Raw genomic sequence first — 25,931 nt, forward strand, 5'->3', positions numbered from 1 at the left:
CAATGCGATATTATATAATGTTTATTTTGGACTTCAACACATAAATACAATTTATTCAGCCGCAACACATAATCTTAGGTTCCGATCCCAGACAAAATTAGGCTGGCACAGTGGTGTCGTTGTAAAGAATGGACACAACGGCGACCTCAAGAGGCACATGGTCAGAAACAAGGTGCCCTCTGCTGCAGGTGCACTGAACACCATCACAATGGCCGCAACTGCCAGATAGATAAGGAACTTGGGAGGCATCGTTGTAACTTTGTAGTATTCGCTCGACGCTGCTGCTCTCAACTGACTTTTTGCTGTAACACTGTGCACTATTTATATGGTTTTCATACATTAGATTATTTGTTTAATAATACTAGATCAAAATGTTTACTATGTACTGGCACGTGCAAATTATACCTTGTATGCGATCACGAGTTAAATGTGCAACTAAAAGCATTCACAAGTCGGCAGAGTGTCAATATTTGGATTATTCATTTCAATGGGTGTTTCTTAAAGGGTATATAGGTTCAAAAAGAGCCAACAAAGTCAATTTCAATAAAATAAAATATTATTAATACCAATAAATATTAGTTTTCATCTGTGCTTTATTTTACCAAATCAGTGAATTATATCTTGAATACACATATATTCGAAAATAAGTGAAAAGCCAGCTAGGATTATATATTATTTATATAAATATATTTTTTTAACTCAACCCAAGAGAACACTCAATTATGTATAGGAATATAAGCAAGGGACAAAGTGAAACTATTAAAATAATATTTACTTATCAAGCACGTTGCTATTTGATCAGTTACAAAGTATCAGTATATGTTGAGCCATTTGTGCAAACAAAATATTTATGTTGTCACAGTGCATCAGCCTTCTAAAAACCATATAAATACGACCCATCACTTGAGAGCAGCAACAGATCGTCCATAGCTTCTACGATGACTCCCAAGTTCCTAATCTATCTATCCCTGGTGGCGATGCTGGTGGTCTTCTGTGCACCTGTAGCCGAAGGAACACTTCGCCTTTTCGCCTGCCTGACGGGATCACCTCTGTGTCCATTCAGCTCTACCACACCAAGGTGTCCCAAGGCAGATGAAGTGTATGACCCGGTAACTCGAACATGTGCTGCTGCATAATGCTGTGTTGGAATGGATCAATCTATATGTCCTGGCATCAAATGTTCAAAAGGAATCCACAAACAATGTATTATTTTGAATTGTGTTCATGTTGAACAATATAAGCTGCCAACAATTTTTATTCATTTACAACTATTTAACTAAAAATATCAATAGAAATCAATATACGCATATTTTTTGTATTATTCAGTGTTTTAATATTTATCAATAAAAATTATATATAGTAAGATCAACTTGTATTTTCATACATTTCTAGCTTGCAAAGACACAATTTTTCGGTTAATTTAATTTAAAATTTATAATGAAACTGATGCGTCAATAAGTAGACAAGTGGCAAATAGATAGCCGCTTATACAATAAATTTAATGATTGCTTAGTGTCGTAAATCAATCAACAGCTGCAGTTCTATAAAAACATATAAATTAGGACGAGTAAAATAATGATTACCATCTACCGGTTACAACGATGTGTCAACTGTTTCTCATCTTTATGATTATGTCAAAATATAAATATATAATAAATTTTTCTTGGTAATACATTTATTTAAAATTTGTGTGTAGTTGTGATTATAAATTTCGGCTCCAATTCGAATGAGATGCATAAATGAAATGTGTGTGTAACTCTGATATGAACATAAGCAGTACCTAGCAGCCTTTTATATCATTTGAATTTGGCTTTTTTGTTTATGTGCTGAAGTTGGCCAAAATGAAATCCAGTTTGGCATAATTTACCAACTTTGGCAGAGCTCTTACTAATGCGCCCGATTAACTGTCAGTCCGGGTTTGTTTGGGCTTCAGTCTCGTTCAGTTGAGCCATAAGCAGTCTGAGCTCAAGTGAAATCTATTTAAATTTCTGCCATTCATTGCTGTAACTGGGCATTAAATTACATTTTGCATGAAATTGCGTGCCTACGCATATTTAAATATGGTTGCGACTATTTGTGTCTGCTGCCCACGCAACTTGCCCGCCGTGGCATGCAACATAGGTATTATGAGAATAATTATATTCAAACAAGGCAAGCACGCTGCAGTGTTGCCAGCATTTATAAGGGACAAAAAAAGGTTTCTATATATAGCTAAAACACATCAAGACTTCGCTTCAAAATTGATTGTACCTTCGTCGACAGAGAATTTTCATTACATATCAAACCATATCTGCAGCACTTTCATGCGTCTTAACATCTTCCTACGTTTTTACTTAAATCTACAGCATTTTTTGACAACTTGGTCTTCAGGACTATACTCCAGCTTTCTTACTTTCCGAAAAGCACTAAAAGTATAGCTAAAATGGCAACACTATCCACATGTTGCATGTGCTCTGCTCCGGGTGCAAGTCATATCCTGGTCTGCAAATCATGACTATACGCGGGAGTAGGAGAAGCAACGGCTCAAGGCTCAACCTACGCAATCACACAGCAAACTGACGTATGAGTGATATTTAATTAATTTGCCATTTGTGTGTTGACGTTGGTGTTAAGGCAAACGTTAACATAACACTCTAGACACAAATCCAAACAAACTTTTTTAAGTGAATGGGAAGCTAGCTGCCAACAGCTGCAACAGCGACTTGTTTGTCCACGTGGTGTTGAACCCGTTACACCATCTGACTTACATCAACCCCCACCGCCAAACCATAAACTCACAAAAAAAATAAGAAAGTCATTTGAAAGTCTATGGAAACTTTGGCAACTGCTCTCGAAGTAAGGCACTTTTGTGACACGGCTAAGTATTCTATGGATACTTCGTCGAATAAATTAGATTTTCTACACCCTTTAGACACTAACAATTTCGAATTTGCTGGCGAATTTTTACGGTTCAACTTTAAGCTAAGAATTCTACGTTTTCAGAAAACGCCATATTTACTTTACGCAACTACTTGGGCATTAATTTGCGAAACAATTGCCGCGTGTTTCTATTTGATCTAATACAAAGTATTTGGCTTGAGCCATTTGTGCAAACAAAACATTCATGTTGTCACAGTGCATCAGCCTTCTAAAAACCATATAAATACGACTCATCACTTGAGAGCAGCAGCAGATCGGCCATAGCTTCTACGATGACTCCCAAGTTCCTAATCTATCTATCCCTGGTGGCGATGCTGGTGGTCTTCTGTGCACCTGCAGCCGAGGGAACATTTCTTCTTTTCGCATGCCTGACAAGATCACCTCTGTGTCCCTTCAGCTCTACCACACCAAGGTGTCCCAAGGCAGGTGAAGTGTATGACCCGGTAACTCGAACATGTGCTGCTGCATAATGCTGTGTTGGAATGGATCAATCTATATGTCCTGGCATCAAATGTGCAAACATAATCACTTAACAATTTAAATTTGAAGTCCGAAATAAATATATTGTATCGCATTGAATTAAATCGTTTTTATTTAGAAGTAATTTTTTTTGTAGGTGCAATTTAAAGAAAAACTTACTTAACACACAGATAAAAAGGAGTACCAATTCTATAAAGGGACAACTACAATCAATAGACAATAAATTATATTAACAGGATTTTACTCTCCTGAAGAGTATTTTCCTTACATTCAAATGTTCTTTTAAATTCCATGCGCCCAAAAGTAGGCAACAAATGTTTTTTTTGTGTTTTGTCCTTCCGCTTAGCGACCGCAACAACCCCAACGCAAAGCCCCATCCTTATGCCCCAGCCAAGTGTAAGGTCAATGGAGTCTTGTTTTTCAATTTAAGCTCTCATACCTTCATTATTCTTTCATTTTTATTCACAGCTGCTATTTACAGACGATATTTTTTGTTTGGCTTGCCATTCAGCTAATTAAATGGCAATTGATTTGTATGAATTGCAATTGTCCTGCCTGTGTGGGTGTGAGTGTGGGTGTGAGTGTGTGTGTCCCTTTATTGGTTTCGCATTTTCAAGGCATTTGTCAATAGCTTACAAGCATTTAATGGCCACTTTCTTTTGACTATGGCAGCATTAAAGCGACTGTGAATAATTTATTGATCTTCATTTTGAATCTGAACTGCAGACATACTTAATTTAAATTGATGGTATGATGACTGGCCAAATAAGAAATTAAACTGATTAAAGTTGACACACATTTCAAGTGAATTCTTTATTATTAACAGACAGATTTATCATCTCAATTCTTTCTTGAAGTATACATAATTAAGTAAGTAGTTAAGTAATTATTAACTCACTAAATTTAACTACTCAAGACTGATGGAGAATTTTGTTTCACAGCTAACCTTTTGTTATTTATACTAATGAGCCCACACATTATGAAAAAATCCGAAATCTTTTCACCAGTCCGTTGGGGCTTTGATTCATTTGCCAATGTGCTGGAAAGTGGCAACAAATTTGCGTCTTTTGCTGACGAAATGTTAATTTTTTGGAGTACACAGTGAATGGCTTTATTTGCATAGATGTGCCTGTGTTTATCCGTGTGTCAGTCTAGCAAATGTAATTTTACTGATTAGGGTCGCTTTAGCACTCACTACTTGGTTCGCAGAACTCTCTCGCTGCTCCATCATTTGGGGCGAAAATGCGCCGCTGGCATATGTGAAATATATTCAAATGTTTTCGAATGCAATCAAATTGGGTAAAAGTATTCAAGAGGGGTCCCAATTTACATGGGAATGCTTGAATTTAAGTGTTTTACGTGTCAAGGTCTCAAAATAAAATGCATAAATTACCAATTAATGTCAGCCCAAAGCAATGATTTCAAAATATATGTTTACCAGTAGGCTGTGTATTATATTCAAAGGCTTCAGTTTCAAAATATAAATAATTTGTGGAATTAGATATGGTAGCGTCGGAAATAGAATCCAATTACCAAGGCAATCGGAGCATTTGCTGGACTTAATCCCAAATTATCCGAGCTTTATAACAATGTCCTCAATCAGTTTTGACTAAAGCTTAATATTTAACGAGCTGAATTGAACTTAAGTGACATTTTTAAGTATTTTAAGGCGTTTGCGTTGAAGTATTGCTCAAAAGGTCAATCTAAGATATTTGTCCTGCTATTAAATTTCGAAATTGGGGATGCTGTTGGCAGCTACGCAGAGTAAAATTGTAATAAGCTAAGTTAAATAACTGGAAATTCAAGACGAAAATGTCAACCACAACAACAAGTTTAATAACAACAACAAAAACATCAGCAATTTACAATAAGCAGCCATTAATGTGGCCATTGCTCACTGAAACAGAGTCGAGTTCTGGATTCGGTTTGTGTTTGAATTTGAGTTTGAGTTTGGGTTCAGCACCTAAAATTGTGTAGTACAGTCACGTAGTCGCAGAGCGAAATGTAAAAGCTCGTTCTCGTTGAGTTGACCTGGCTTTCATGAGCTTTACACTTAATTATTGCAAATAACTAATGGCTAAAACATTCCTCTTTCTTTGTGTCTCCGACTACTTTTCTTTAGTCAACTTGAGCGCCCATCGAAGCAGAAGAACTTTTGTTTGACTTTTGTTTGACTTGGTGTTGACTCCACTCAATGCGGCAACTGAATGTGGCCACTTGTTGTCACCTGGATTACAATTAAGATAATTACGTATTTATAGAATGCTGGCCAGGCACAAACAGCTTTTAATTATTCATGGGCAATGAACTTGCAACCGAATTTCATTTGTTACACGCTATTTTTAAAACAATAGTCACTAATGGTGTCTGCATTCCTTACATTACCCAATAATTATACAATTGATTACTCTTAAAGCACCTGCAATACTCTATAACTTTGAGTCCTTTGTCTCTATATACCTATAAGTAAATATAGTTGTATTTACTTTCTTCACACTTGTTAAAATGCAGCTGCCCATTATGATTGGAAAAATATTTACATTGTAAGCAGCTACCAGTTTGTGTATAAGCTTGAAAACAGTTGTTTAATAATAGTAATTGCTTATGTAAGAATTATCTCATGTTCTTGTGAAATAAGGAGAGATAAACGATGCACTTTAAGAACACTTTATTTCACATTGTATTGTAAAGTGCTCTTTATATGTATTTCGATATGCGAGACTATATTATAACAGCAGCTGCTATTTATATTGACATCGACATCGATAGTAGAATTATGACTTGCTGTGCAAACTCACGATACAATTATTAGAAATGTATTTCGAAGACTCAACCAAAACATGCCCTGTACTTTTTGTATTTTATTTAACTACAGTAAGATACATAGAATAGTCAAATTTGTATTGCCCATCAGATATATCAACCACACAGCTTAAATATATTCGTCGCATATTAGTTAGCTATTAAGATGTGACTGCTTTGATTGTGCGAAATGTTCAGATGTTCAAGTTGTACAAGCAGGCAATGAAAATGACCATCGACTCAACAGCTGTCGAGATAAGGAACAGCAGCAAGGACATCAGTTGCAAGTAAAGAAACAGAGTCAAGGACTTCATGTTGTTAAAATGTGCTAGAACTGCGCTAACTTCACTCTTAGCTTTCGCTTTTGATACACTGAACCCATTAAAAATGGGTATAATAAAGTATAGCTAATGTGTGTAACAGGCAGAAGGAAGTAAATATATATATATATATATATATATATATATATATATATTCAACATAGCCGTGCTTGATTTGAATATCTTGGATTCAGGGTATCTCCTAGTCGAGCTCTCCCAACTGGAGCACACTTACCTGTTATAGCCAGAGAATATTTGCACAGATGCGAACAGCTTGACAGGTGAGTTGACGCTGTCTTTGACCTGCATTAAATAGCCATTAACGTTGGCAAAATAATATTGACCCAACCCAGTTTATTAAATAAAGTTCGAGTAAATCAATTGAGTAATTAAATCAATTTTGTGTGTAAGAAAGATAAAACACAATTATGCACAGCAGTGCGTCTGATAATTTAACTACATTTTATTTATTTACCATTTGCATTTGGCAAATTATCCAAATTTATTTCAAATAAAATTCAGTAATTCCTCTCTAAGTGTGAGTGTGTGTGTATGCTTGTGTAACTAATCGGCTTTCAATTTTGCAGCAATGTCAAATTGGACAAAATTTGATATTCAAATTAAGATAAATGTATTTGGCCTAAATTGCATTATGTGTCATGCGTTGATGTTCTCTGATTATGTGAAAATTATATAAGCTGAATGGGATTAAGTTAAATGTGTAAAATAAAACAAAAATCCTATTCTCAAATTTAAAGCCAGTTAATTGAGTTGTTTTTTTTTGCGTGTGTTGATCTTATTGCCATTACTTAAATTAAAATATATAATAATGTATTTTATTATTACGCTGCTTTCTCTTTGTTGCCAATATTAACAATCTGCATCTGTAAATATCAGCTAGTCTCTACTATATGCCATACATATATATGAGTTTGATTGGGCTCGCTTCGTTTGCAAAAAAGTTGCTTTGTGCTGATTGCGCATTCTTAAATAAATAATTAGCAATAATAATGAAGGCCAGGCAGCAAGCTGGCTAACTTCTATAATGCTTCACTGAATCCACTTCAGGCCCAAGCTGTTGTGGAGCCTTTTAGCGGTCCTCAGCATTAAAATGGGCATTGTTTTGTTTGATATTTGTCGCCACGCCTCAATAAACTCCTGTCAATTAGTCGTGGAAGAAAAATTCGCTTCCTGATCCTGCCGCCGCATATTGAACGAGGGCAACAGCTGTGAAAAGTTACCAACTTTAATTTTATTATTTTTTTGTTTTTAATATAATCCCAATCTCTTAATATTTTAATATTCTTTTAAGCTTATAAACAAAATTTGCTGCGTTAGAATCACAAGGACGAACTCTGGCGAACTGCATACAAGGATTGTGAAGCCATCTAGAAACTCAAAATCTGGTTATCGACATCAGTAAATTTTGTATCTTTTCGGTAGCTTTAACTTTACTTAAGGTAAGTTTAAGCTTAAATACATATCCAGCTAATTATCAAGCATAAGCATTTAAGTATTATTTACTTGTTGAGTATAAGCATTAGGTAGCTGGAAAGCAATCAAGAGTTTTAGTTAATTATATCTCTAAGTATGTAAATTTGTACATCCATCAATCTCATTCTCTGTCTCTGTCTCCCTCTCTCTATCTTTCTCTCTCTCTCTCTCTCTCTAATACAGACTATGTTTATTCGCGTAGGAATGCTGTCAAGTATATGTTACAAGGCTATTTATATTTTTTTTGGTAGTCTCAACTGACAATTAACAAGATTTTCGGCCACAATTCACAAGTTTACCAAGCGTAAACAATCTTCCATGGCAATTTGTTACTCCGGACACGGAAGTGAGCATAACAGAGTGTGGGGTATGGAAGGTGAGGTTGAGGGGAAAATGGGGGAAGCATTTCATTTTTAACCGACAATTTGCATATACTGTTCAAAATGTAAATAAACATTTCATCTTGATAAGCATAACACTAGCAGACGATGCGTGGGCTTTTGTTGTTGTTCTTTTTGGTTTGTTTTGTGGTCGGAGTTACTTGACAACTGCGTCATGTAAGAGCGAGGAGCAAAAGAAGCGACGCAGTTTAGAGTAACCCTGGGCTACAGCCCCCTCTTCATCCTCCGCCACTCATGTGTGCATATTTGTATATATATGTTTTGTCTTTTTTTTTCGTGGACACGCGCCAAAGAAACTCATGAATAATGCAACCAGAGCTGAACAGAGGCAGACAATTGCGATGATAAACAAGCTTTCAGTTACGTCCTTATCCTGCATTGCATTTTTGCTGGTGAACAATTAAAGCCAAATAATGTTAATGCCAAGCGACAGCTGCTGCAACCAAATTATGCAAATTCAAAGCTCTTTGATAAGGGTTTCATTCCTCAACAGACTCCACTCAATCCATTTCACTCTACTCATTCACGCAAAAGATTTATTCAAACTTCGAAAAAAAAAAATGAAAAAAAAAGACAACAAAAAATCAAAAACAGACATTAGCTAAACGAAGCATAAATTGTGAATGGTCTTATGACATATAATTTCTAAAGAGACAAAAATGAAATGAAAACGAACTGAGAGCTCAACATTTTTTCCAACATGAACAGAGTTTGGCTATTGCAATTGCCATTCAAAAATGTTGCTACTTTTTTATGCTGTCTCGGTCGCAAAAAAACTCTTTGCAAATTTTGTTTGAGCTTCATAAATAATATTAATCATAAACTGGTTAAGATGTCTTTTAATAAAGCCATGTTCGGTGTGCATCGCCAGACTGAGTGTTAAGCGTCTTTGTCTTAAGGATAAAATACAATTTAACTATCAAAGAGACGATTTTATGTTGAAATTTTCATCAAGAAAAGACGAGGGATGTGCTCGCACGCAAGTAGACAGACGGAATGGCCTTTCTTGTATTCATAACCTTACTGAAAAGTGTTTAATTTTGTCACGAACCCTCTTAAAAGTAGATAAATATAGGAGATTTCAAGTTGAAAACTTCTAACTACTAAATAGTCTTAGTCTGTTGTGCACAAAAGGAGGTAATAATATTAAAATCTCATCTCTCAATCAGATTCTTATTTATAATAATGCAATTCAAATAACATGTTTTAATATCTTAACACAGTATACTCTATAAATTTGATGAACAGAGTATGATAAATCAAACAAAACGCCAGCCCATTTTTATAATTAACTGTGCGAACGTAAACAACCAAAAATGTAACCGAAAATTCCCTCTTTGCGTTGGAAGCACACCAAATGAAATATCTTCCCTTTCGAGACCCTTGAGGCAAATTTAAGTAATATGAATTTGACACAAAGTGAAATGTAAGGCCAGCTAACGAAGTGAGTAAAGTATTTTTTGTGCAGAATTTGTATAATAAGTATTATTTAACTTGAAGTGCACGATCCAAAAGTAAAAACCACCAATAAAATAAACATAAAATCCAGATAAAGAGTTAGTCATACCATTATCTAATCTTTCTATCATTAATATATTTATCAAGCAAAAAGCTTGCAACGCTTGAAAGCTTGCAAAAGCTTTTGATATTTCATTTGTGGCGAATATTAATAAATCGAACGATGCCTAATATAAGGTGCGTAGGCAAGAATGTTTTTAGGGGGTTGTCTTGATCAAAATGTATACGAAAAGAATACGTTTAATCAAACCCAATCATAGTATCATTCAAAAGAAATAAATTCAAGATTTGTATAAAAAATAAATCACAAATTAAATTTACAATTTCCATTTGTATGCTTTCCACCAAGACAAATTTGGTTTCAAAGACCCTCCCTAAACTAAGCCACTGACTGATAATAAATTTCATTTACTTACCAAGCGCTCAGCTTTGCAAGCTTTGAGCTTTGCAAAACTTTCGTTTCACAAATATAACGCTTTTCGCGTTAAGCCTTCAAACTGATTTCCGTTGTTATGAAATGTATGCATTGAAAGTATTTATAAACGGCCCGCACAACTGCGATTGTTATAGAATGTACGACAAATCGTTCCAAGCGCCCAAATGTGAGCGCAATATTTAAATAATTCAAGTCAAGTTTAAGAAATAAATTATATTGAAAATGGTGAAGTTCTCGCTCGACGAAATACGTGGCTTAATGGAGCAGCGGCGTAATATACGCAACATATCCGTTATAGCACATGTTGATCATGGTAAATCGACATTGACGGACTCTTTGGTCTCCAAGGCTGGCATTATAGCTGGCGCCAGGGCGGGCAATATGCGATTCACCGACACTCGCAAGGACGAACAGGAGCGATGCATTACGATTAAGTCAACGTAAGATAAAACTCATACAAAATAATATCTGAAATTCTCACTAATCATTAATCCCAATAACATATGCAGTGCCATCACAATGTATTTTGAGCTACAGGACAACGATTTGGGCTTAATTACACAGGAGGATCAACGCGAAAAGGACACAAATGGATTTCTAATTAATTTGATAGACTCACCCGGACATGTGGACTTCTCCTCGGAGGTAACGGCTGCTCTGAGAGTGACCGATGGTGCTCTCGTCGTTGTTGATTGCGTCTCCGGTGTCTGCGTGCAAACGGAGACGGTTCTGCGCCAAGCGATTGCGGAGCGCATTCGACCCATTCTCTTTCTGAATAAAATGGATCGTGCTCTGCTCGAGCTACAACTGGACACGGAAGAGCTGTATCAAACATTCCAGCGCATTGTGGAGAATGTAAACTTGATAATTGCCACCTATAACGATGATAGTGGACCCATGGGTGAAGTATCCGTCGATCCAGCGAAGGGTTCCGTTGGCTTCGGTTCGGGTCTGCACGGCTGGGCCTTTACCCTCAAACAATTCGCCGAAATGTATGCCGATAAATTTAAGATTGATGTGGGCAAGCTGATGAAACGGTAAGTCAACCAAAAGATTTTTCAACTTAAGATATTCTTTTGTGCGTTTTAAGCGTTTTCGGAATGTAGATCTAAAATGTTCTCAAATTTTGATTCAAGTCTAAAGTTCATTGAACACATTGAGTTTCTCCGTTGAAGTCGGAATTTTGCACGTGTAGTTCTTAAAATGCAGGTTTTTAAGTTTCACCAAAGATTATTAACTATAATTATTTAAGGAATTATATCAGTTTCATCGTGTGACGAGTAACAATTTTTACATTTAATTACAGACTCTGGGGCAGTAATTTCTTCAACACGAAAACAAGAAAGTGGCAAAAGCAACTGGATGCGGACAGTAAACGATCATTTTGCCTATACATATTGGATCCCATATACAAGGTATTCGATGCTATAATGAACTACAAGACGGAAGAGATAGCCGGCTTGCTGGAGAAGATCGGTGTAAAGCTGCTGCCGGAGGAGCAGGATCAGCAGGGAAAAGTGCTGTTGAAGACCGTGATGAGAAATTGGTTGCCGGCTGGAGAAACGCTGTTGCAGATGATCGCCATCCATTTGCCATCACCCGTGGTGGCACAAAAATATCGCATGGAAATGTTGTACGAAGGTCCACAGACCGATGAAGCAGCGGTCGCCATTAAGAACTGTGATGCCGAGGGACCACTGATGATGTACATCTCAAAAATGGTGCCCACCTCAGATATCGGAAGATTCTATGCTTTTGGTAGGGTGTTTGCCGGCAAGGTATCTACTGGACAGAAGTGTCGCCTCATGGGACCCAACTATGTGCATGGCAAGAAGGAGGATCTGTGTGAGAAGGCCATCCAGCGCACAGTTTTAATGATGGGTCGCACTGTGGAGGCCATTGAGGATGTGCCAGCAGGCAATATCTGCGGTCTAGTGGGTGTGGATCAATTCCTGGTTAAAACGGGCACAATAACAACGTTCAAGGAGGCGCACAACATGAAGGTCATGAAGTTCTCCGTGTCGCCCGTTGTCCGAGTTGCTGTTGAGCCCAAGAATCCTGCCGATTTGCCCAAGCTAGTCATCGGTCTAAAGCGTCTGGCCAAATCCGATCCGATGGTGCAGTGCATCATTGAGGAGTCGGGCGAACATATTATTGCCGGTGCCGATGAATTGCATTTGGAGATCTGCATCAAAGATCTGGAAGAGGATCATGCCTGCATACCACTAAAAACATCCGATCCTCTGGTATCTTACCGCGAAACAGTTTTGGAGGAGTCCAATCAGTTGTGTCTGTCCAAATCGCGCAACAAACATAATCGTTTGACCATGAAGGCTCTGCCCATGCCGGAGGGATTGCCAGAGGACATTGATAATGGCGTAGTCACAGCACGAGATGAATTCAAGAAGCGTGCACGTTACTTGAACGAGAAGTACGCCTATGATGTGAGTGAGGCGCGCAAGATCTGGTGCTTCGGTCCTGATTGCAATGGACCTAATATCATTGTGGACTGCACCAAGTCGGTGCAGTATCTGAATGAGATCAAGGACTCGGTCGTTGCCGGTTTCCAGTGGGCCGCCAAGGAGGGCGTCCTGGCTGAGGAGAATTTACGTGGTGTACGCTACGATATACACGATGTAACGGTGCATGCGGATGCAGTGCATCGCAGTGGCAGTCAGATTATTCCGACCACGCGACGCTGTCTATATGCCGCAGCAATAACAGCGAGTCCTCGTCTCTTGGAGCCCGTTTATCTGTGTGAGATTCAGTGCCACAATTTGGCCGTTGGCGGCATCCACAAAGTGCTGAGCAGAAGACGTGGTCATGTCTTTGAGGAGGCCCAAGTGCCGGGCACACCCATGTATGTGGTCAAGTCCTATCTGCCGGTCAATGAATCATTTGGCTTCACGGCCGAATTGCGCACCAATACACGTGGTCAGGCATTTCCGCAATGTGTGTTCGATCATTGGCAAATGCTGCCCGGAGATCCCTGCGAGCTCAACAGCAAACCCTATCAGATTGTGCAGGACACGCGCTTGCGCAAGGCTTTGAAACCAGGATTGCCGGAACTTTCACTGTATTTGGATAAGTTATAGAGAGAAAATTACTGATCTTTAAGTTGATCCATGACTGGTTTTTAAATTAATACTCTTTATTTTCCACTCTTTTCATATTTATGTATTTATTCATGAACCACTTCTAAGCAGTTGTGTGATATATAGTGATATGTATATTCATTTTAAATTAACTATTTTTGTATTTTAATAAATTTATTTTATTAAAATCACTTACAAAACACTTGCAATATATTTTTTTAAACTCAGCATTTGCCGCTTTTCATATGCATATGTCATAGAGCTTTCCGATATACCAAAAGTATCGCTCGAAAGAGCATATCGATAGCAAACATATGCTTTCGCCAGTGCTGTAAATACTGGCACCGGCAGGGCTTTGGAGTCTGGGAGTTGCTTTCATAACATTCAAAATAAATTAAATATGTCCGCTGTGGAACAGGATCCAGTCGAATTGATGCTAAAGAAAACCGGCTGCATTGAGCTACACTACAAGGTGCAGGAGTGCATCGCTGAGACGGGCGATTGGCGAATGTGCCAGGATACTGTGAAAGAGTTCAAGGCGTGCATGCAAAAATATGTGGATCAACAGACCAAAAAATATGCAAATGTTAAATAGAATCGTACAGAAAATTATGAGCAGAAGTTTCGCCGCTGGAACAACAACAAAACTGGCGCTCATAGTACGCGGCGATCTGAAGATGGGCAAGGGCAAAACGGCAGCTCAGTGTGCCCATGCGGCAGTCATGTGCTATCAAAATGCGGCGCAGGGCAGCGAGGCACAGAACGCAATCCTCAAGCGCTGGTGCCGCATGGGCCAGCCAAAGATTGTGCTACGTGTGGATAGCTATGAGCAGCTAAACGGATTGCAACTGCAAGCGGAGCAGGCCAATTTGATCGCTGCTTTGGTAAGGGATGCGGGACGCACGCAACTGGATGCCGGCACAGCTACAGTTTTAGGCTTGGGTCCGGCAAACGCCATCGAACTGGATAAACTTGTTGCTCACTTGAAACTCTTGTAAATCGATATATCTTATAATTTCTTTATGTACATATATGCAATTAATAATAATGAAATCAACAAACTCATAAATTAGGGTCTCTTCTTGCCGCCGGACATAGTGGATATGGTTAAGGATACCGCTTGGCCAAACATTTCCACCAAATCGGAAGTGACACGTTCCGTTATCTGACGCAATTTACCATTGGATTCACCACAAATCAGTCGCTCAATGCGCGGCGTGGGACACTGCACTAAAACGGAGGTGTAAACCACATCTGTAAATACAAAAGATGTTGACTATGATCGACTAGCAGTTACCCTGCAACCTGAGAATATAGCTAAGAAATCTCCTGCTCTTAAGCCATTCCCAAAGGAGTAGAGGGTATCTGAATACTTACGCTTATCCACATTGTAATACTCCAGTTCGCACTTTAGATTATAAGGTATTTCCTGTGGCAGATAGTCGAGCAGGCGAGCACGCACGCTCTCCACAATCAGCGATTCGGGCGATTCATCTGTATAAACATTCGCTGCAAAGCGCCAGCTCCTTTGCTTTGCAGCGGCAATTAAATAATCCTGCAGCTCCTGCAGTCCGCTGCCCGTCAGCGAGGAAACGAGAAAGACATCATTGAAATGACTCCAATTGGTTTCACGCTGATTCAAAGGCAGTCCCTTTGTGATCAACTGTGGGGTTTCACTTGGAGTCGCCGTCTTTTTGCTCTTGTGCAGCGTATCGTTTGTCAGCGTCTTGATTAGATCCAAAAGCACACGCTTCGATTTGAGGGCATCGATTTTGTTGAGTATCAAAAAGCTGGGCAACTGTGCGTAGGCCTTCAACGTGTCCAGCACTGTGGGATGCAATTCCTTGCGTGTCCAGCTATTGGAGGCATCCTGCATGACGGCAATAATATCCGCATGCTGGATGGCATGGCGATAGGCGCTCTTAAAGCTCTGCTCCAAATGATGTTTCCTTATCTCACGCTGTGTCACCAGCCCAGGTGTATCATAGAAGACCAACTGCGTCTGTCCACTAGTCAAAATTGCAGTGTTCGCTTTGCGTGTCGTGTGCACTTTGGCGGATGTGGGACAGACCTAAAAGAAAACGTCTTTAACTGAATCGATAATAGTTAGATTCACTCACCTTGTGGTTGATAATGTTGTTTATAAAGGTGCTTTTGCCCACATTTGGTACTCCGATGACGGCAATGTGAAGCGCTCGCTGCTGCGACTTTTTGTTGTTGTTTTGGTCATTGTTCACAGCACCTGTGATTGGTGGTGGTGGTGGTGACGGTGCATTCTCGTCAGTTGTCCGTGTGGTGGCTGACAAATTACGCACACTTATTGCCAACAATTGGACTTTATTGCAATTAAGCAATTTTATGGAACTTGCTAACCTATAGAAACGCATCGCGAAATCGTGTGACTGGCAATGTAATCGGAATGTTAAGCAACACTGTACTCAACACATTTATTAATCGATTTCAGCAAAAGTAATGGGCGTATATCGATAATAGGGGTTACATTGTAAGCGACGTAATAAATTCAATTTTGACTTCGGTTATTTAAATGTGCATTTTTTAGTTTTGTAAAACAGAAACATTAATTCATATAAATATAATTAGATAGTGAAAATTTGAACTTAGGCATCTAAAATTATTAAACTTATTAATTTTGTAAATTGCATAGCAGGTAAACACATAATAAGCCATACATTTTTAATTTTGTTTTTGTTTACAGCTAAAATACCACAATAAAATTCCAAAATTAAGGGAATGGTGCATTATTCAACCAAAACAGTATCGTGCTCCTGCACCGAGTAGAAATCAAGTGTCTTGGCACTGTTCTCCAAGCGAACCACAAGCTCCGGCCGTTTGGCATCAATATAGCAGAGGGTCGGCGTCACTCCGGTAATACGGAAACGCTTCATGATCAGTCCCTGGAGTGTCTGCACGGTTATCATGCGCGGCACCTTCTTCTCCCAAACTTCACCAGTTTGCTGATATTGTATGCGCACTTTAATCAGATTCGATTGCTTGGCTTGAATGAGCGGCACAAAATCAGCGGGAGATCCATATTCTGTGTGCCAAGAAAAACAATAAATAAAACTCAATAAATAAAAAAACATAATAGTTATTCCAATTAATACTTACTATTAACGATAAGTAAATAGGTACGATGTTTTTTGTAGAAATCACGGCGAGCATCGGCTCCCAGCTTATTGGCCTGCAGCCAGTCCAATGCATATTTTTTCCATATATCATATTCGGCGCCACGTCGCTCCTCGGGAGATACCTTTGCCTTATTTACAAACTGGAGGCCCGCAATGCTGGCCACAGCCTTGGAAAACATTTCATCGAAATTCGATTTCAAATGCGGCGTCTTATTCAGACGTTTCAATTGCGGTAACTTATCCAGCTCATTAAATGCATCAGCCTGCAAGTGGAAACATTATATTCACCGCAGAATAAGAATTATAATTCCTTACCTCATTCCATATAGGATTGTGCAGCAAATTGAGCTGTTCCAGCGACACAAATATATTAAGTTTGCTTTGCGGCTCACAGTCCGGCAGCTGGAGCTGCTCAATGCCATTCTCCATGAGATTGAGCAAGCGCAGAGTTCGAATGTTGCCCAACTTGACCACCTGATCGAAATCCATCAGCTTTGTGCGATGCAAGTCGAGTTCGCGCAACTGACGGAAGATGCGTTCACAATCGACCACAGCCAATTGACTCAGTGCATTCTCTTGCAATCCCAGCGACTCAATGTCCGGCCACAAGAGCGCCGTCTGCATCACATCTTTCCAGTCGCTAAGTCCGCAATTGCGCAAATTTATATGCTTCAAATTGCGAAAAGCCGGCGCCAATTCAGCGATTTGTGTCTCTGTCGGCAACACCAGACGATTGGAGCTGCAACATTCAACCGTAATACAATTGGTTTATTTATTATAATTTACTTATTAATCTCACAACTCACCTCAAATTCAAATTATCGAGACTGGGCAGCTGTTGCGTAATGCTGGCCACAATTTCCCAGTTCCAAATGAGAGTGTGACTCAAATTCAGTGTTGTTAGCTGAGTCAGATCCTTTAGGTAGCCGGCCGCATTCACTGGTGTCTCATCGACACAGACCTCAGTTAGCTGCTCGAATTTGCTCTGCTTGCGCGCAATCTTATCCATGCCAACGACCTCGAAGAGCGATGCCTGCAACGATGCCTGGGCCTCGCGTATCAGCGTTGCATCCACATTGCTCGCATTGTAGTTGAGATAACGTTCGCGTGCCTCATCCTCCAGCGTAGCGCAAGGTCCAAGCTTGCCGGGCCGTATAAAACTACCCGCCGTGGGCATTTGCGTTTGGAAATAACGTTTGCCATCGACAATGCCATTGTGCTTGCCACGCATCCCGTCATCCCACTCAATGCCCAGCCAGGTGCCAATGTGTCCGCTGACCTGCGTTAATCGGGCACAATCGATAAGTTATGGAACAAATGAAAATTGTCTTTTCACCAGCTCACCTCGCCCACGTATTTGACGGTGCCATAGTTGTTGCCTATTTTGATGCGTGTGCCCAGCGGATAAAACAGCTGCGCCTCATCAATAATTCCAACCATTGTTGTTGTTATTGTTGTTGTTGTTTTTATTGTTTTCTTTTACAACGCCTATTGCTTTGTGTATTTGGATAGTAAACAATCTAAATATTCGCAAACACTGGGCTTTGTTTTACACTATTTACCGTATCTAGTGCTAGGAATAGCACATAAGTATTGTTGTTGACACAGGTAAATATTAATTTCAGCCCAAATTTTGCACAGAAATGACGAGTTCTTTATTATTTGAGTGTGATCAACTTTACACAAAACAGGGCTGTATATATCCAGGGTTACGTGTCACTGCTGGCGCTTTGTGCTTAAATTCTATTAAAAATCGATTAATTTTTCAGTTTGTCAAAAAGGGATCAAAAACTACTGAAATCTATTTTAATTAAAGTCGACATAAATTGAAATACATTTTGCACTTTATGGATATCCCTACAATCTTAAGTTAATTTATATTTTATACGACTATCGATATTTATGTAACGATAAGTGTTATTGCCCTTGTCAAAGTTTGACAAAAGCATTTTTCTCTTGTCTGCAAACAGTCACACAAGTGGGAAGCTTTGCGCAGTGTACTAGTGTGTCTACGAACATTTACCTTTATTATTTTATTCTTTGTTAAAATACTTGATTTTTTTTTAACCGTATATATAAATTAATGCACTTGGCGAAATACAGAGATTTCCTCGATTGTGTTTCGCGATCCCAGATAACTGATAACAAAGTGTCAAACATACTCGCAGCATTCATCCGATTATACACATTGGTGGTTGGTTGGCTGGCTACAAAACGGTGCATCCCCGAAATACAAATAGTGTCCGCCGCCTTAAAGAAGACGATTTTGAATACCAATCGGCATTGCCACGTAAGCGCAAAGGAAAAAAAATAATCTAAGGAGCGAGAACGGAAACGCTGACAACTGCAAATTAAATAAGACTGCAGAGCTGCAAGAGAGAAAATGGTCTCTGAAAATAAAATAGATGATAAGATGGAGGTTGGTAGTTATTACTCATGTGATGTAAAAAATATATATAAAATCCTGTGATTATATTTGAACTCACGCTTTGTGCAGGCTCGCGATTATCAGCTGCGTATTGTTGAATACATTGCAAAACGGAATGGAATTATTTATTTGCCCACCGGATCGGGAAAGACTTACGTGGCCATCCTGGCTCTCAAACGATTCTCTCAAAACTTTGACAAGTTAGTACGAAGAAAAATTGAAAGAAAGAAATGTAAAATATAGAAAATATATAGATACCCATGCTGCTGTGGGTATAATCCCTTTTAATTCAATTTATATTAGTTCGATAAACAAAAGCAGCTTTCAATGAACAACAAGAAAAATACCAAATGATAATCAAAGCAAGAAAACAGCTTTTAGCTTTGGAAACTGACTTCACATCACAATTAATCATAAGTAATTTCTCTCGGTAGACATACAAACATACCATGTGTGTGTATTTATTTGTTGTGTACCATAAGTAGAACTCGTATTTGTTCTCATTTGGCAGATCGATCGAGGAGGGTGGACAAAGGGCTTTGTTTCTTTGCAACACCGTTGAGCTCGCCCGCCAGCAGGCCGTCTTTGTGCGAAGGTATACGAACTTCAAGGTCGGCTTCTATGTCGGCGAAGTGGGCGTGGATAATTGGGTTCGAAGCAAATGGACGGATGAAATAAGGGACAATCAAGTGAGTTGCTTGCATACAACTAGAAAGAAAATAATAAATAAATGTATATACATCATCTCATAAGTATTACTTAAGTTTGTTTATTTTATTTACTCCTATACTTTCATATTGTTCTCATGTTTGTTTTATTTATGATAATCTTAAGCTGCCTTAATTAAACCTTATCAAAGTACAAAAATATGTTTATAATGTATATATATATACATATTTGCATTCTTGTCCAATTAACCGACTAACAGGCTTTTATGCAACAACCGTCGGTTAATTGGACAAGTTCAATTGGCAAGTTTCTCAAAAATGGTTGTCCGATCTTTATCCCGGAACAAGGCTCATCGTTACGGCCCAAATCTTATTCTGTTTAGGTCACATAGTAAATTTTTCTTATTTCAGATGAAAGACAATAAAAAATCATTATTTATTTATTTTCTATTAACAGGTACTTGTGGGCACGGCTCAGGTTATATTAGACATGGCCCTGCAGAAGCATTTGGATCTGAAGTCGGTGAGCATTGTGATACTCGATGAGTGCCATCATGGAACTGGTCATCATCCGTATCATGAGTTTATGCGCCTGTTCCAAATGGCACAGGCAAATGCAACGCCACTGCCACGAGTGGTGGGTCTGACTGGGGTGCTAATCAAAGGCAATGAGATTAAGAACGTGGCCAAAAAGCTAAAGGAGCTGGAGTCGACATATCTGGGCAATATCGTTACCGTCTCCGACATGAAAGAAATGGAGAATGTTATGCTGTAAGCAAACAAAAACACAAAAAGTTCAGATCAGACTCTTAACTCCTCATCCCAATATTCTGTGCAGTCACTCAACAAAGCCGAGGGAATACCTTGTCGCCTACAATGATAGGAATCAGACATTTGAGGTTATTGAAGAAATTCGCAGTCTTATCTTATCTTATTTGAAGAGTCTGGACCTAATCACAATTCCCAATCAGCCGGTGAGGATGTCGAAGGGATTGCACGTGCAGCGCGATTCAAATAAGAAAAGTGTCATCAAATTAATGCTTAACGATTTCCTATATCAACTGGATAACTATGGCATTTATGCGGGCTCCATTGCGATCTTGTCGATGTATGCCGAATTCGATATCAAGCGTCGCCAATCGGAAACAATCGTCATGCGAAACACGTATCGCTTGGTTGTCGGACTCTGCGATAGGATTCGTCACATGTTGGTCAACCAGCTGACTGACGACGATGAGGATGAAAAGGCGGCCAACACCGAGGAGGTCATCATGAACTTCTCCACGCCCAAAGTGCAACGATTTTTACAATATTTAAAGGATACGTTTGCAAACAAGAATCCCAAGGATATCTGCTGTCTGGTTTTCGTGGAGCGACGCTATACATGCAAATGCATCTATGGGCTCCTCCTCAAATATATTGCTGCCGTGCCAGAGTTGCGTAATGTGCTGGCTCCGCAATTTATGGTGGGACGCAATGGCATTTTTCTCGATTTCGAGAGCGTACTTGAACGCCGTTGGCTGAGATCGGTATACATATTCAATCTGTGATCATCATTTGCCCATCTTAAAAGTTATCCGAAAAATATTGCAGGCCATTCAACAGTTTCGAGATGGGGAGGCTAACATGATGGTGTGCTCCAGTGTGCTAGAGGAGGGCATCGATGTCCAGGCGTGCAACTATGTGATGATATTAGATCCGATCAAAACATTTAATATGTATGTGCAAACCAAGGGACGTGCACGTGCCAAGGATGCCTCGTTTGTGTTGTTCTCGTCGGAGCTGAATAAGCCAAAGATATCGCTGCAGATACAACAGTATCGACAGGCACACGTCGAGATTAGAGAGTATTTAAAAGATCGTGTCCTAGAGCGCAGCGATCCTAAAATGGATGAGATTCGCGAGCATTTCCAGGATCAAATAAAGCCATATGTTAATCAAAATGGCGCCGTGCTACTTGCCAGCAGCGCTTTAATGTTAATCCATCGCTACGTCCAACAGATGCCAACGGATGCCTTTGGTACTGTGCTGCCCTGGTTCAAGTTGCTCGATCCAAACGAACGCAGGGAACTTACCCAAAATTCGCAAGGCAAATACGTTGTGTCGCTCAATTTGCCGCTGAACTCAGCACTACGCGATACCATCTACGTAAGCGTCCAAATGTGCTGTTAGTCCAAATCCCAATCTATATTTTTTGTGTGCTTGTAGAGCGATCCCATGCCCAATGGCCATTGGGCAAAAATTTCGGCTGCATTTAAGGCTTGCATCAAGCTGCACGAGCTGGGCGAACTCAACGAACGCTTCCTTCCCAAAACGGTGACCGAGAGGATCGCCGATATTGCAAATGTTCACTTTGAGCACTGGAAAAAATACGGGGATAATGGTGCGTATGCGATGACTTACTGTCGTACCCTATATACTATTTGTGTCCCATTATCGTTTGACAAATTTTTCCTATGCCAGATATATGATATAGTGATCCGATTTTAATGACTCTTACTCCAAGTGTTAAAAGCAGTGTAAAATGCATAGCTAGTGATTTTATTTGGTATTTCTTGGCAAACCAAAAAGTTTTTCAGAAATCAAAATGATAAGTATACTTTATGGCTGGTATAGTGAAAGTGTATATGATCTTTGGCATGCCCAAGACAGCATATATATATCTATCATATCAATACATATCTATTTCTATATTCATATCTATATCTCTTGCAGTGACTCTTCGAAGCAAAGAAGCTAAGAATATAAATACCTACGATACTCGTTGCCCATCGGAACTATACGATGCGATGCCGCGTCTGGGCGAGACTTGCTATGCATATGAGATTATTTTGGAGCCGCAATTTGATCGTAACGATTACACTTTCCACGTCTACGATTCGTTGCAGACACGTCGCAACTATGCGCTGCTATTGAGGAAGCGTTTGCCACTATTAGCTGAGATGCCGCTGTTCAGCCACCAGGGCAAATTGCATGTGCGAGTGGCGGAGCAGCCGCAGCTGATGATTATTGAGACGCAACAGCAATTAGATGAACTTCAGCATTTCCATGTGATGATCTTTCGCGATATTTTGCGTATTTGGCAGCCATTCTTTGTTCTCGATCGTCGCAATGCAGAGAATTCATTTCTGGTTGTGCCGATGTCAGCAACACCAGGCGGCGGCCTCGATTGGCCACTAGTGAAGCAGTTTTGCAGCAGACTGCCCAAGGTACAGGCAACAACTGTAGCACAGCGCAAGACGATGCCACCGCCAAATCCAAAAGATTTCGAGGGCAAAATCGTGACACAATGGTATGCTAACTATGATGAGAAGCGAATGCTGGTCACCAAGGTGCACACGGATCTCACGGCCATGAGCATGATGCAGGAGAAGCAGCAGGAGAATAGCTACTATAAATTCACTATGTCCAAATACAGCAACTATATTGGTGACATTGTCCACAAGGATCATTTCCTGATCGAGGTGCGCGAGTTGACCGATCAAATGAATTTCTATGTGCAGCAGCGAGTAAAAACCTCGGCGCTGAGCAAGCTACGCTCCAAGGTGATGCTGATACCAGAGCTATGCTTCAATTTTGGTTTTCCTGGTGATCTGTGGGTGAAGTTGCTCTTCTTGCCGAGCATTTTGCGTCGCGTCCACTATATGCTGCACGCAGAAGCGCTGCGTGTGCGGATTAATAAATATCTTGGAGTGGATCAATTGCCACAGAATGGCAGAGATTATCGGCCACGTCCGCTAGAGATTGACTGGTCGTTGCGTCGCAATGTCGATCATCAGGGCAATGCCATGCAAGATTTGGAGAGCGAGGGTCCTTCCCTGCTCGAACCGCTGCCCTCAAAGAGTATCGAAATGGCCACGGAGAATCTGCAAATCACCGATCTCGAGACGCCGTGGCAACAGTATATGGAGCCCATTGATATCGATCGCAATATTATGTCCGCTTACCCCGTGGAGCTAATGTATTTGTATAAATTCAAGCAAGGCGTAATGCTTTCGCTGGACAAGCTCGAGTTCGAGGACAAGGAGATGTGGACACAGACACAGTTCAAGATGCGCGAGGGCAAAATCTACAACTGCCAACAGGGATACAATTTACCGGCGCTTCCCTCCACCAATACTGCGAATAATGGCAAGCGGTCGCAAGAGGTGCAGCTATCGGTGCTGCAACGCAGCATCTCCAATAAGCACATTACGCCAGCGGAACAGGGTGAATTCCTGGCAGCCATCACCTATGCGGGCAGCGTTGATGTCTTTGACATGGAACGCTTTGAGCTGCTCGGCGATTGCTTTCTCAAGCTGAGCGCCACTTTATATTTGGCCAGCAAGTATCCCAAATGGAATGAGGGCACATTGACCCAGGTGGGTATTGGCAAAATGTTGACTCGTCTCTCTCTCCCTATTTATGATTATTATATTTTTATGTATATATATAGTAATTATGAATCTGTTGTATGTAATTATAATATTCTTTAATATCAGGTCAAATCTACACTGGTCTCGAATCGAAACCTATTGTATTGCATAAGGGATACGGATATTCCGTCTCGCATCTGCTTCACATTGTTCACACCGAAATACTTTTGGCTGCCACCCTGTTTGAGTCTGCCCCAGAATGTGCAACAATTGTGGCAGCAGCATCCCGATAAGGCGGCACTTGTTGGCCCGCACAATTTGCGCAACTTGACGATGAGCGAGGAGGAGGTGTTCGGCAATGGCAAGTGTGCAGAGAGTACCTACAACAGTTTTCTGGATAGCTGCCGGGCGAATCAGCAGACGCATAATGCCGGCATGGATTTCAGCAGCGAAGTGGATTTCTGTGTGGGCCAGGTGAAGATGCCGAATAAAGTACTCGCTGATACGCTCGAAGCGCTGCTGGGCGTCATCATTAAAAATTATGGGTTGCAGCATGGCTTTCGCATGCTCGAATACTTTGGCATTTGCAAGCCGGACATTGGGAAGCCGTTGACACAGTTGCTCGATCTGCAGCTGGGCAGTACACAATTGCGCACGAACATCACGAAGCGCGAGGTCGACGAGTTTCTGATCAATCATTCGGCCCTGGAGCACAACTTGGGCTATACATTCCGTGATCGTGCCTATTTGCTGCAGGCGCTGACGCATCCCTCCAATCCCACAAACAGATTGACGGGCTGCTACCAGGAACTCGAGTTTGTTGGCGATGCCATATTGGATTTCCTAATCTCCGCCTATATATTCGAGCACAAGACACGCATGACGCCGGGTCAATTGACGGATTTGCGGTCCGCCCTCGTTAACAATACGACGCTAGCTTGTATTTGTGTGCGTCATCGCATCCACTTCTTCATTCTGGCCGAGAACGCAATGCTCTCCGATTCCATACAGAACTTTGTCCGTTTCCAGGAGACACAGAACCATCGCGTAACAAATCAGGTACGCATCCTGATGGAGGAGAGCGATCTTATGCCCGGGCCTCTGGACTCCGATGATGAACTGGAGATGGCTGAAGCAGACGAGCAGCAGGCGAGCCAGCCAGCTATTACCGCGGATACCAAGAAGCCGGAAGTCGGTGAATACAATATATCAACGAATGTGGATGTGCCCAAGACATTGGGCGATGTCCTGGAGGCCCTTATAGCTGCCATCTACTTGGATTGCCGTGATCTGAACACCACTTGGCAGGTGGTCTATAAACTCTTCGAGCCCGAACTGCTAGAATTCTCACGTAACGTGCCATTGAATCCCATTCGTCAGCTCAACGATCACAAGTCGGCGAAGCCCATTTACAGTGCACCAGTCACTGACAAGAACCAGGTGATGGTCACCTGCCAGTTTATCTGCATGGAGAAGACCATCAAGGTATATGGCTTTGGCAGCAACGGCAAACAGGCCAAACTATCTGCTGCCAAGCATGCTCTACAAAAGATTGCCAAGTGCGAGGCATAACTCAATTTTCGTTACAGCTTCATTCATATCAATGTATTGAGTTCTCATTGATTTTTATAATTATCATTTAATATTCATTACTTTGTCATCTAAACAAGGCGAATATATCGCATATCCAATATGTGCACTTATATGTATCCAAATATAATTATTTTTAATTTCAATTTAGTGTCATAAATCTTTTTAAAAAAAAAACCATACACATGTATTTTAACTGACCTGGTCGAACAGAAATACTTCGAATCCTTTGCAATAAATATCGAATTGTAATCTTCAAGAAAACGACATGTAACT

General features: G+C 40.3%; 8 protein-coding genes across 8 annotated transcripts; 5 read left to right on the top strand and 3 right to left on the bottom strand.

Moving 5' to 3' along the window:
- Window positions 1-15: 15 nt before the first annotated feature.
- LOC116805007 lies at window positions 16-249 on the bottom strand. Its single transcript, XM_032734569.2, has one exon. It carries the CDS (start codon window positions 247-249, stop codon window positions 52-54), a length of 198 nt encoding a protein of 65 aa, XP_032590460.1. The 3' UTR covers window positions 16-51.
- A 675-nt stretch (window positions 250-924) lies between these two features.
- LOC6561165 lies at window positions 925-1,318 on the top strand. Its single transcript, XM_001985682.2, has one exon. The coding sequence runs from the start codon at window positions 939-941 to the stop codon at window positions 1,134-1,136; it is 198 nt and encodes a 65-aa protein (XP_001985718.1). The 5' UTR covers window positions 925-938; the 3' UTR covers window positions 1,137-1,318.
- A 9,234-nt stretch (window positions 1,319-10,552) lies between these two features.
- On the top strand, window positions 10,553-13,570 carry LOC6560848 (eukaryotic translation elongation factor 2). Its single transcript, XM_001985683.3, has 3 exons — window positions 10,553-10,810; window positions 10,880-11,407; window positions 11,677-13,570. The coding sequence occupies exons 1-3, from the start codon at window positions 10,593-10,595 to the stop codon at window positions 13,463-13,465; spliced, it is 2,535 nt and encodes an 844-aa protein (XP_001985719.1). The 5' UTR covers window positions 10,553-10,592; the 3' UTR covers window positions 13,466-13,570.
- Window positions 13,571-13,865: 295 nt separating this feature from the next.
- LOC6560849 (cytochrome c oxidase assembly factor 4 homolog, mitochondrial) lies at window positions 13,866-14,534 on the top strand. Its single transcript, XM_032734287.2, has one exon. The coding sequence runs from the start codon at window positions 13,866-13,868 to the stop codon at window positions 14,058-14,060; it is 195 nt and encodes a 64-aa protein (XP_032590178.1). The 3' UTR covers window positions 14,061-14,534.
- On the top strand, window positions 14,020-14,534 carry LOC6560928 (probable peptidyl-tRNA hydrolase 2). Its single transcript, XM_043216389.1, has one exon. The coding sequence runs from the start codon at window positions 14,020-14,022 to the stop codon at window positions 14,461-14,463; it is 444 nt and encodes a 147-aa protein (XP_043072324.1). The 3' UTR covers window positions 14,464-14,534.
- On the bottom strand, window positions 14,465-15,867 carry LOC6560858 (GTPase Era, mitochondrial). The gene is made up of 3 exons (XM_001985686.3): window positions 15,586-15,867; window positions 14,843-15,536; window positions 14,465-14,719 (listed from the first exon to the last, which is right to left on the bottom strand). Exons 1-3 carry the CDS (start codon window positions 15,850-15,852, stop codon window positions 14,535-14,537), a joined length of 1,146 nt encoding a protein of 381 aa, XP_001985722.1. The 5' UTR covers window positions 15,853-15,867; the 3' UTR covers window positions 14,465-14,534.
- A 176-nt stretch (window positions 15,868-16,043) lies between these two features.
- Window positions 16,044-18,313, bottom strand: LOC6560859 (tubulin-specific chaperone E). Its single transcript, XM_001985687.2, has 5 exons — window positions 17,959-18,313; window positions 17,421-17,893; window positions 16,930-17,353; window positions 16,595-16,877; window positions 16,044-16,520 (listed from the first exon to the last, which is right to left on the bottom strand). The coding sequence occupies exons 1-5, from the start codon at window positions 18,052-18,054 to the stop codon at window positions 16,225-16,227; spliced, it is 1,572 nt and encodes a 523-aa protein (XP_001985723.1). The 5' UTR covers window positions 18,055-18,313; the 3' UTR covers window positions 16,044-16,224.
- Window positions 18,314-18,677: 364 nt separating this feature from the next.
- Window positions 18,678-25,922, top strand: LOC6559786 (endoribonuclease Dicer). Its single transcript, XM_001985688.2, has 9 exons — window positions 18,678-19,033; window positions 19,112-19,242; window positions 19,554-19,731; window positions 20,168-20,481; window positions 20,549-21,239; window positions 21,304-21,858; window positions 21,919-22,093; window positions 22,426-24,071; window positions 24,192-25,922. Exons 1-9 carry the CDS (start codon window positions 18,998-19,000, stop codon window positions 25,635-25,637), a joined length of 5,172 nt encoding a protein of 1,723 aa, XP_001985724.2. The 5' UTR covers window positions 18,678-18,997; the 3' UTR covers window positions 25,638-25,922.
- Window positions 25,923-25,931: the final 9 nt, after the last annotated feature.

The sequence above is a fragment of the Drosophila grimshawi genome, unplaced genomic scaffold (genome assembly GCF_018153295.1).
Source record: "Drosophila grimshawi isolate 15287-2541.00 unplaced genomic scaffold, ASM1815329v1 contig_1367, whole genome shotgun sequence".
In the NCBI taxonomy this organism is placed as follows: domain Eukaryota; kingdom Metazoa; phylum Arthropoda; class Insecta; order Diptera; family Drosophilidae; genus Drosophila; species Drosophila grimshawi.

Excerpts from the sequence above, each read along its gene's own strand:
- LOC6560849 (XM_032734287.2), top strand. The coding sequence starts at position 13,866 with ATGTCCGCTGTGGAACAGGATCCAGTCGAATTGATGCTAAAGAAAACC.
- LOC6559786 (XM_001985688.2), top strand. The coding sequence starts at position 18,998 with ATGGTCTCTGAAAATAAAATAGATGATAAGATGGAG. Across the intron at positions 19,243-19,553 it reads TTCTCTCAAAACTTTGACAA|ATCGATCGAGGAGGGTGGAC; the intron begins GTTAGTACGAAG and ends CTCATTTGGCAG. Across the intron at positions 19,732-20,167 it reads ATGAAATAAGGGACAATCAA|GTACTTGTGGGCACGGCTCA; the intron begins GTGAGTTGCTTG and ends TTCTATTAACAG.
- LOC6560858 (XM_001985686.3), bottom strand. The coding sequence starts at position 15,852 with ATGCGTTTCTATAGGTTAGCAAGTTCCATAAAATTGCTTAATTGCAAT. Across the intron at positions 15,537-15,585 it reads ACAACATTATCAACCACAAG|GTCTGTCCCACATCCGCCAA; the intron begins GTGAGTGAATCT and ends GTTTTCTTTTAG. Across the intron at positions 14,720-14,842 it reads GTATTACAATGTGGATAAGC|ATGTGGTTTACACCTCCGTT; the intron begins GTAAGTATTCAG and ends TTGTATTTACAG.
- LOC6560848 (XM_001985683.3), top strand. The coding sequence starts at position 10,593 with ATGGTGAAGTTCTCGCTCGACGAAATACGTGGCTTAATGGAGCAGCGG. Across the intron at positions 10,811-10,879 it reads TGCATTACGATTAAGTCAAC|TGCCATCACAATGTATTTTG; the intron begins GTAAGATAAAAC and ends TAACATATGCAG. Across the intron at positions 11,408-11,676 it reads GTGGGCAAGCTGATGAAACG|ACTCTGGGGCAGTAATTTCT; the intron begins GTAAGTCAACCA and ends ATTTAATTACAG.
- LOC6560859 (XM_001985687.2), bottom strand. The coding sequence starts at position 18,054 with ATGGTTGGAATTATTGATGAGGCGCAGCTGTTTTATCCGCTGGGCACA. Across the intron at positions 17,894-17,958 it reads CCGTCAAATACGTGGGCGAG|GTCAGCGGACACATTGGCAC; the intron begins GTGAGCTGGTGA and ends CGATTAACGCAG. Across the intron at positions 16,878-16,929 it reads ACAATCCTATATGGAATGAG|GCTGATGCATTTAATGAGCT; the intron begins GTAAGGAATTAT and ends TTCCACTTGCAG.
- LOC6561165 (XM_001985682.2), top strand. The coding sequence starts at position 939 with ATGACTCCCAAGTTCCTAATCTATCTATCCCTGGTGGCGATGCTGGTG.
- LOC116805007 (XM_032734569.2), bottom strand. The coding sequence starts at position 249 with ATGCCTCCCAAGTTCCTTATCTATCTGGCAGTTGCGGCCATTGTGATG.
- LOC6560928 (XM_043216389.1), top strand. The coding sequence starts at position 14,020 with ATGTGGATCAACAGACCAAAAAATATGCAAATGTTAAATAGAATCGTA.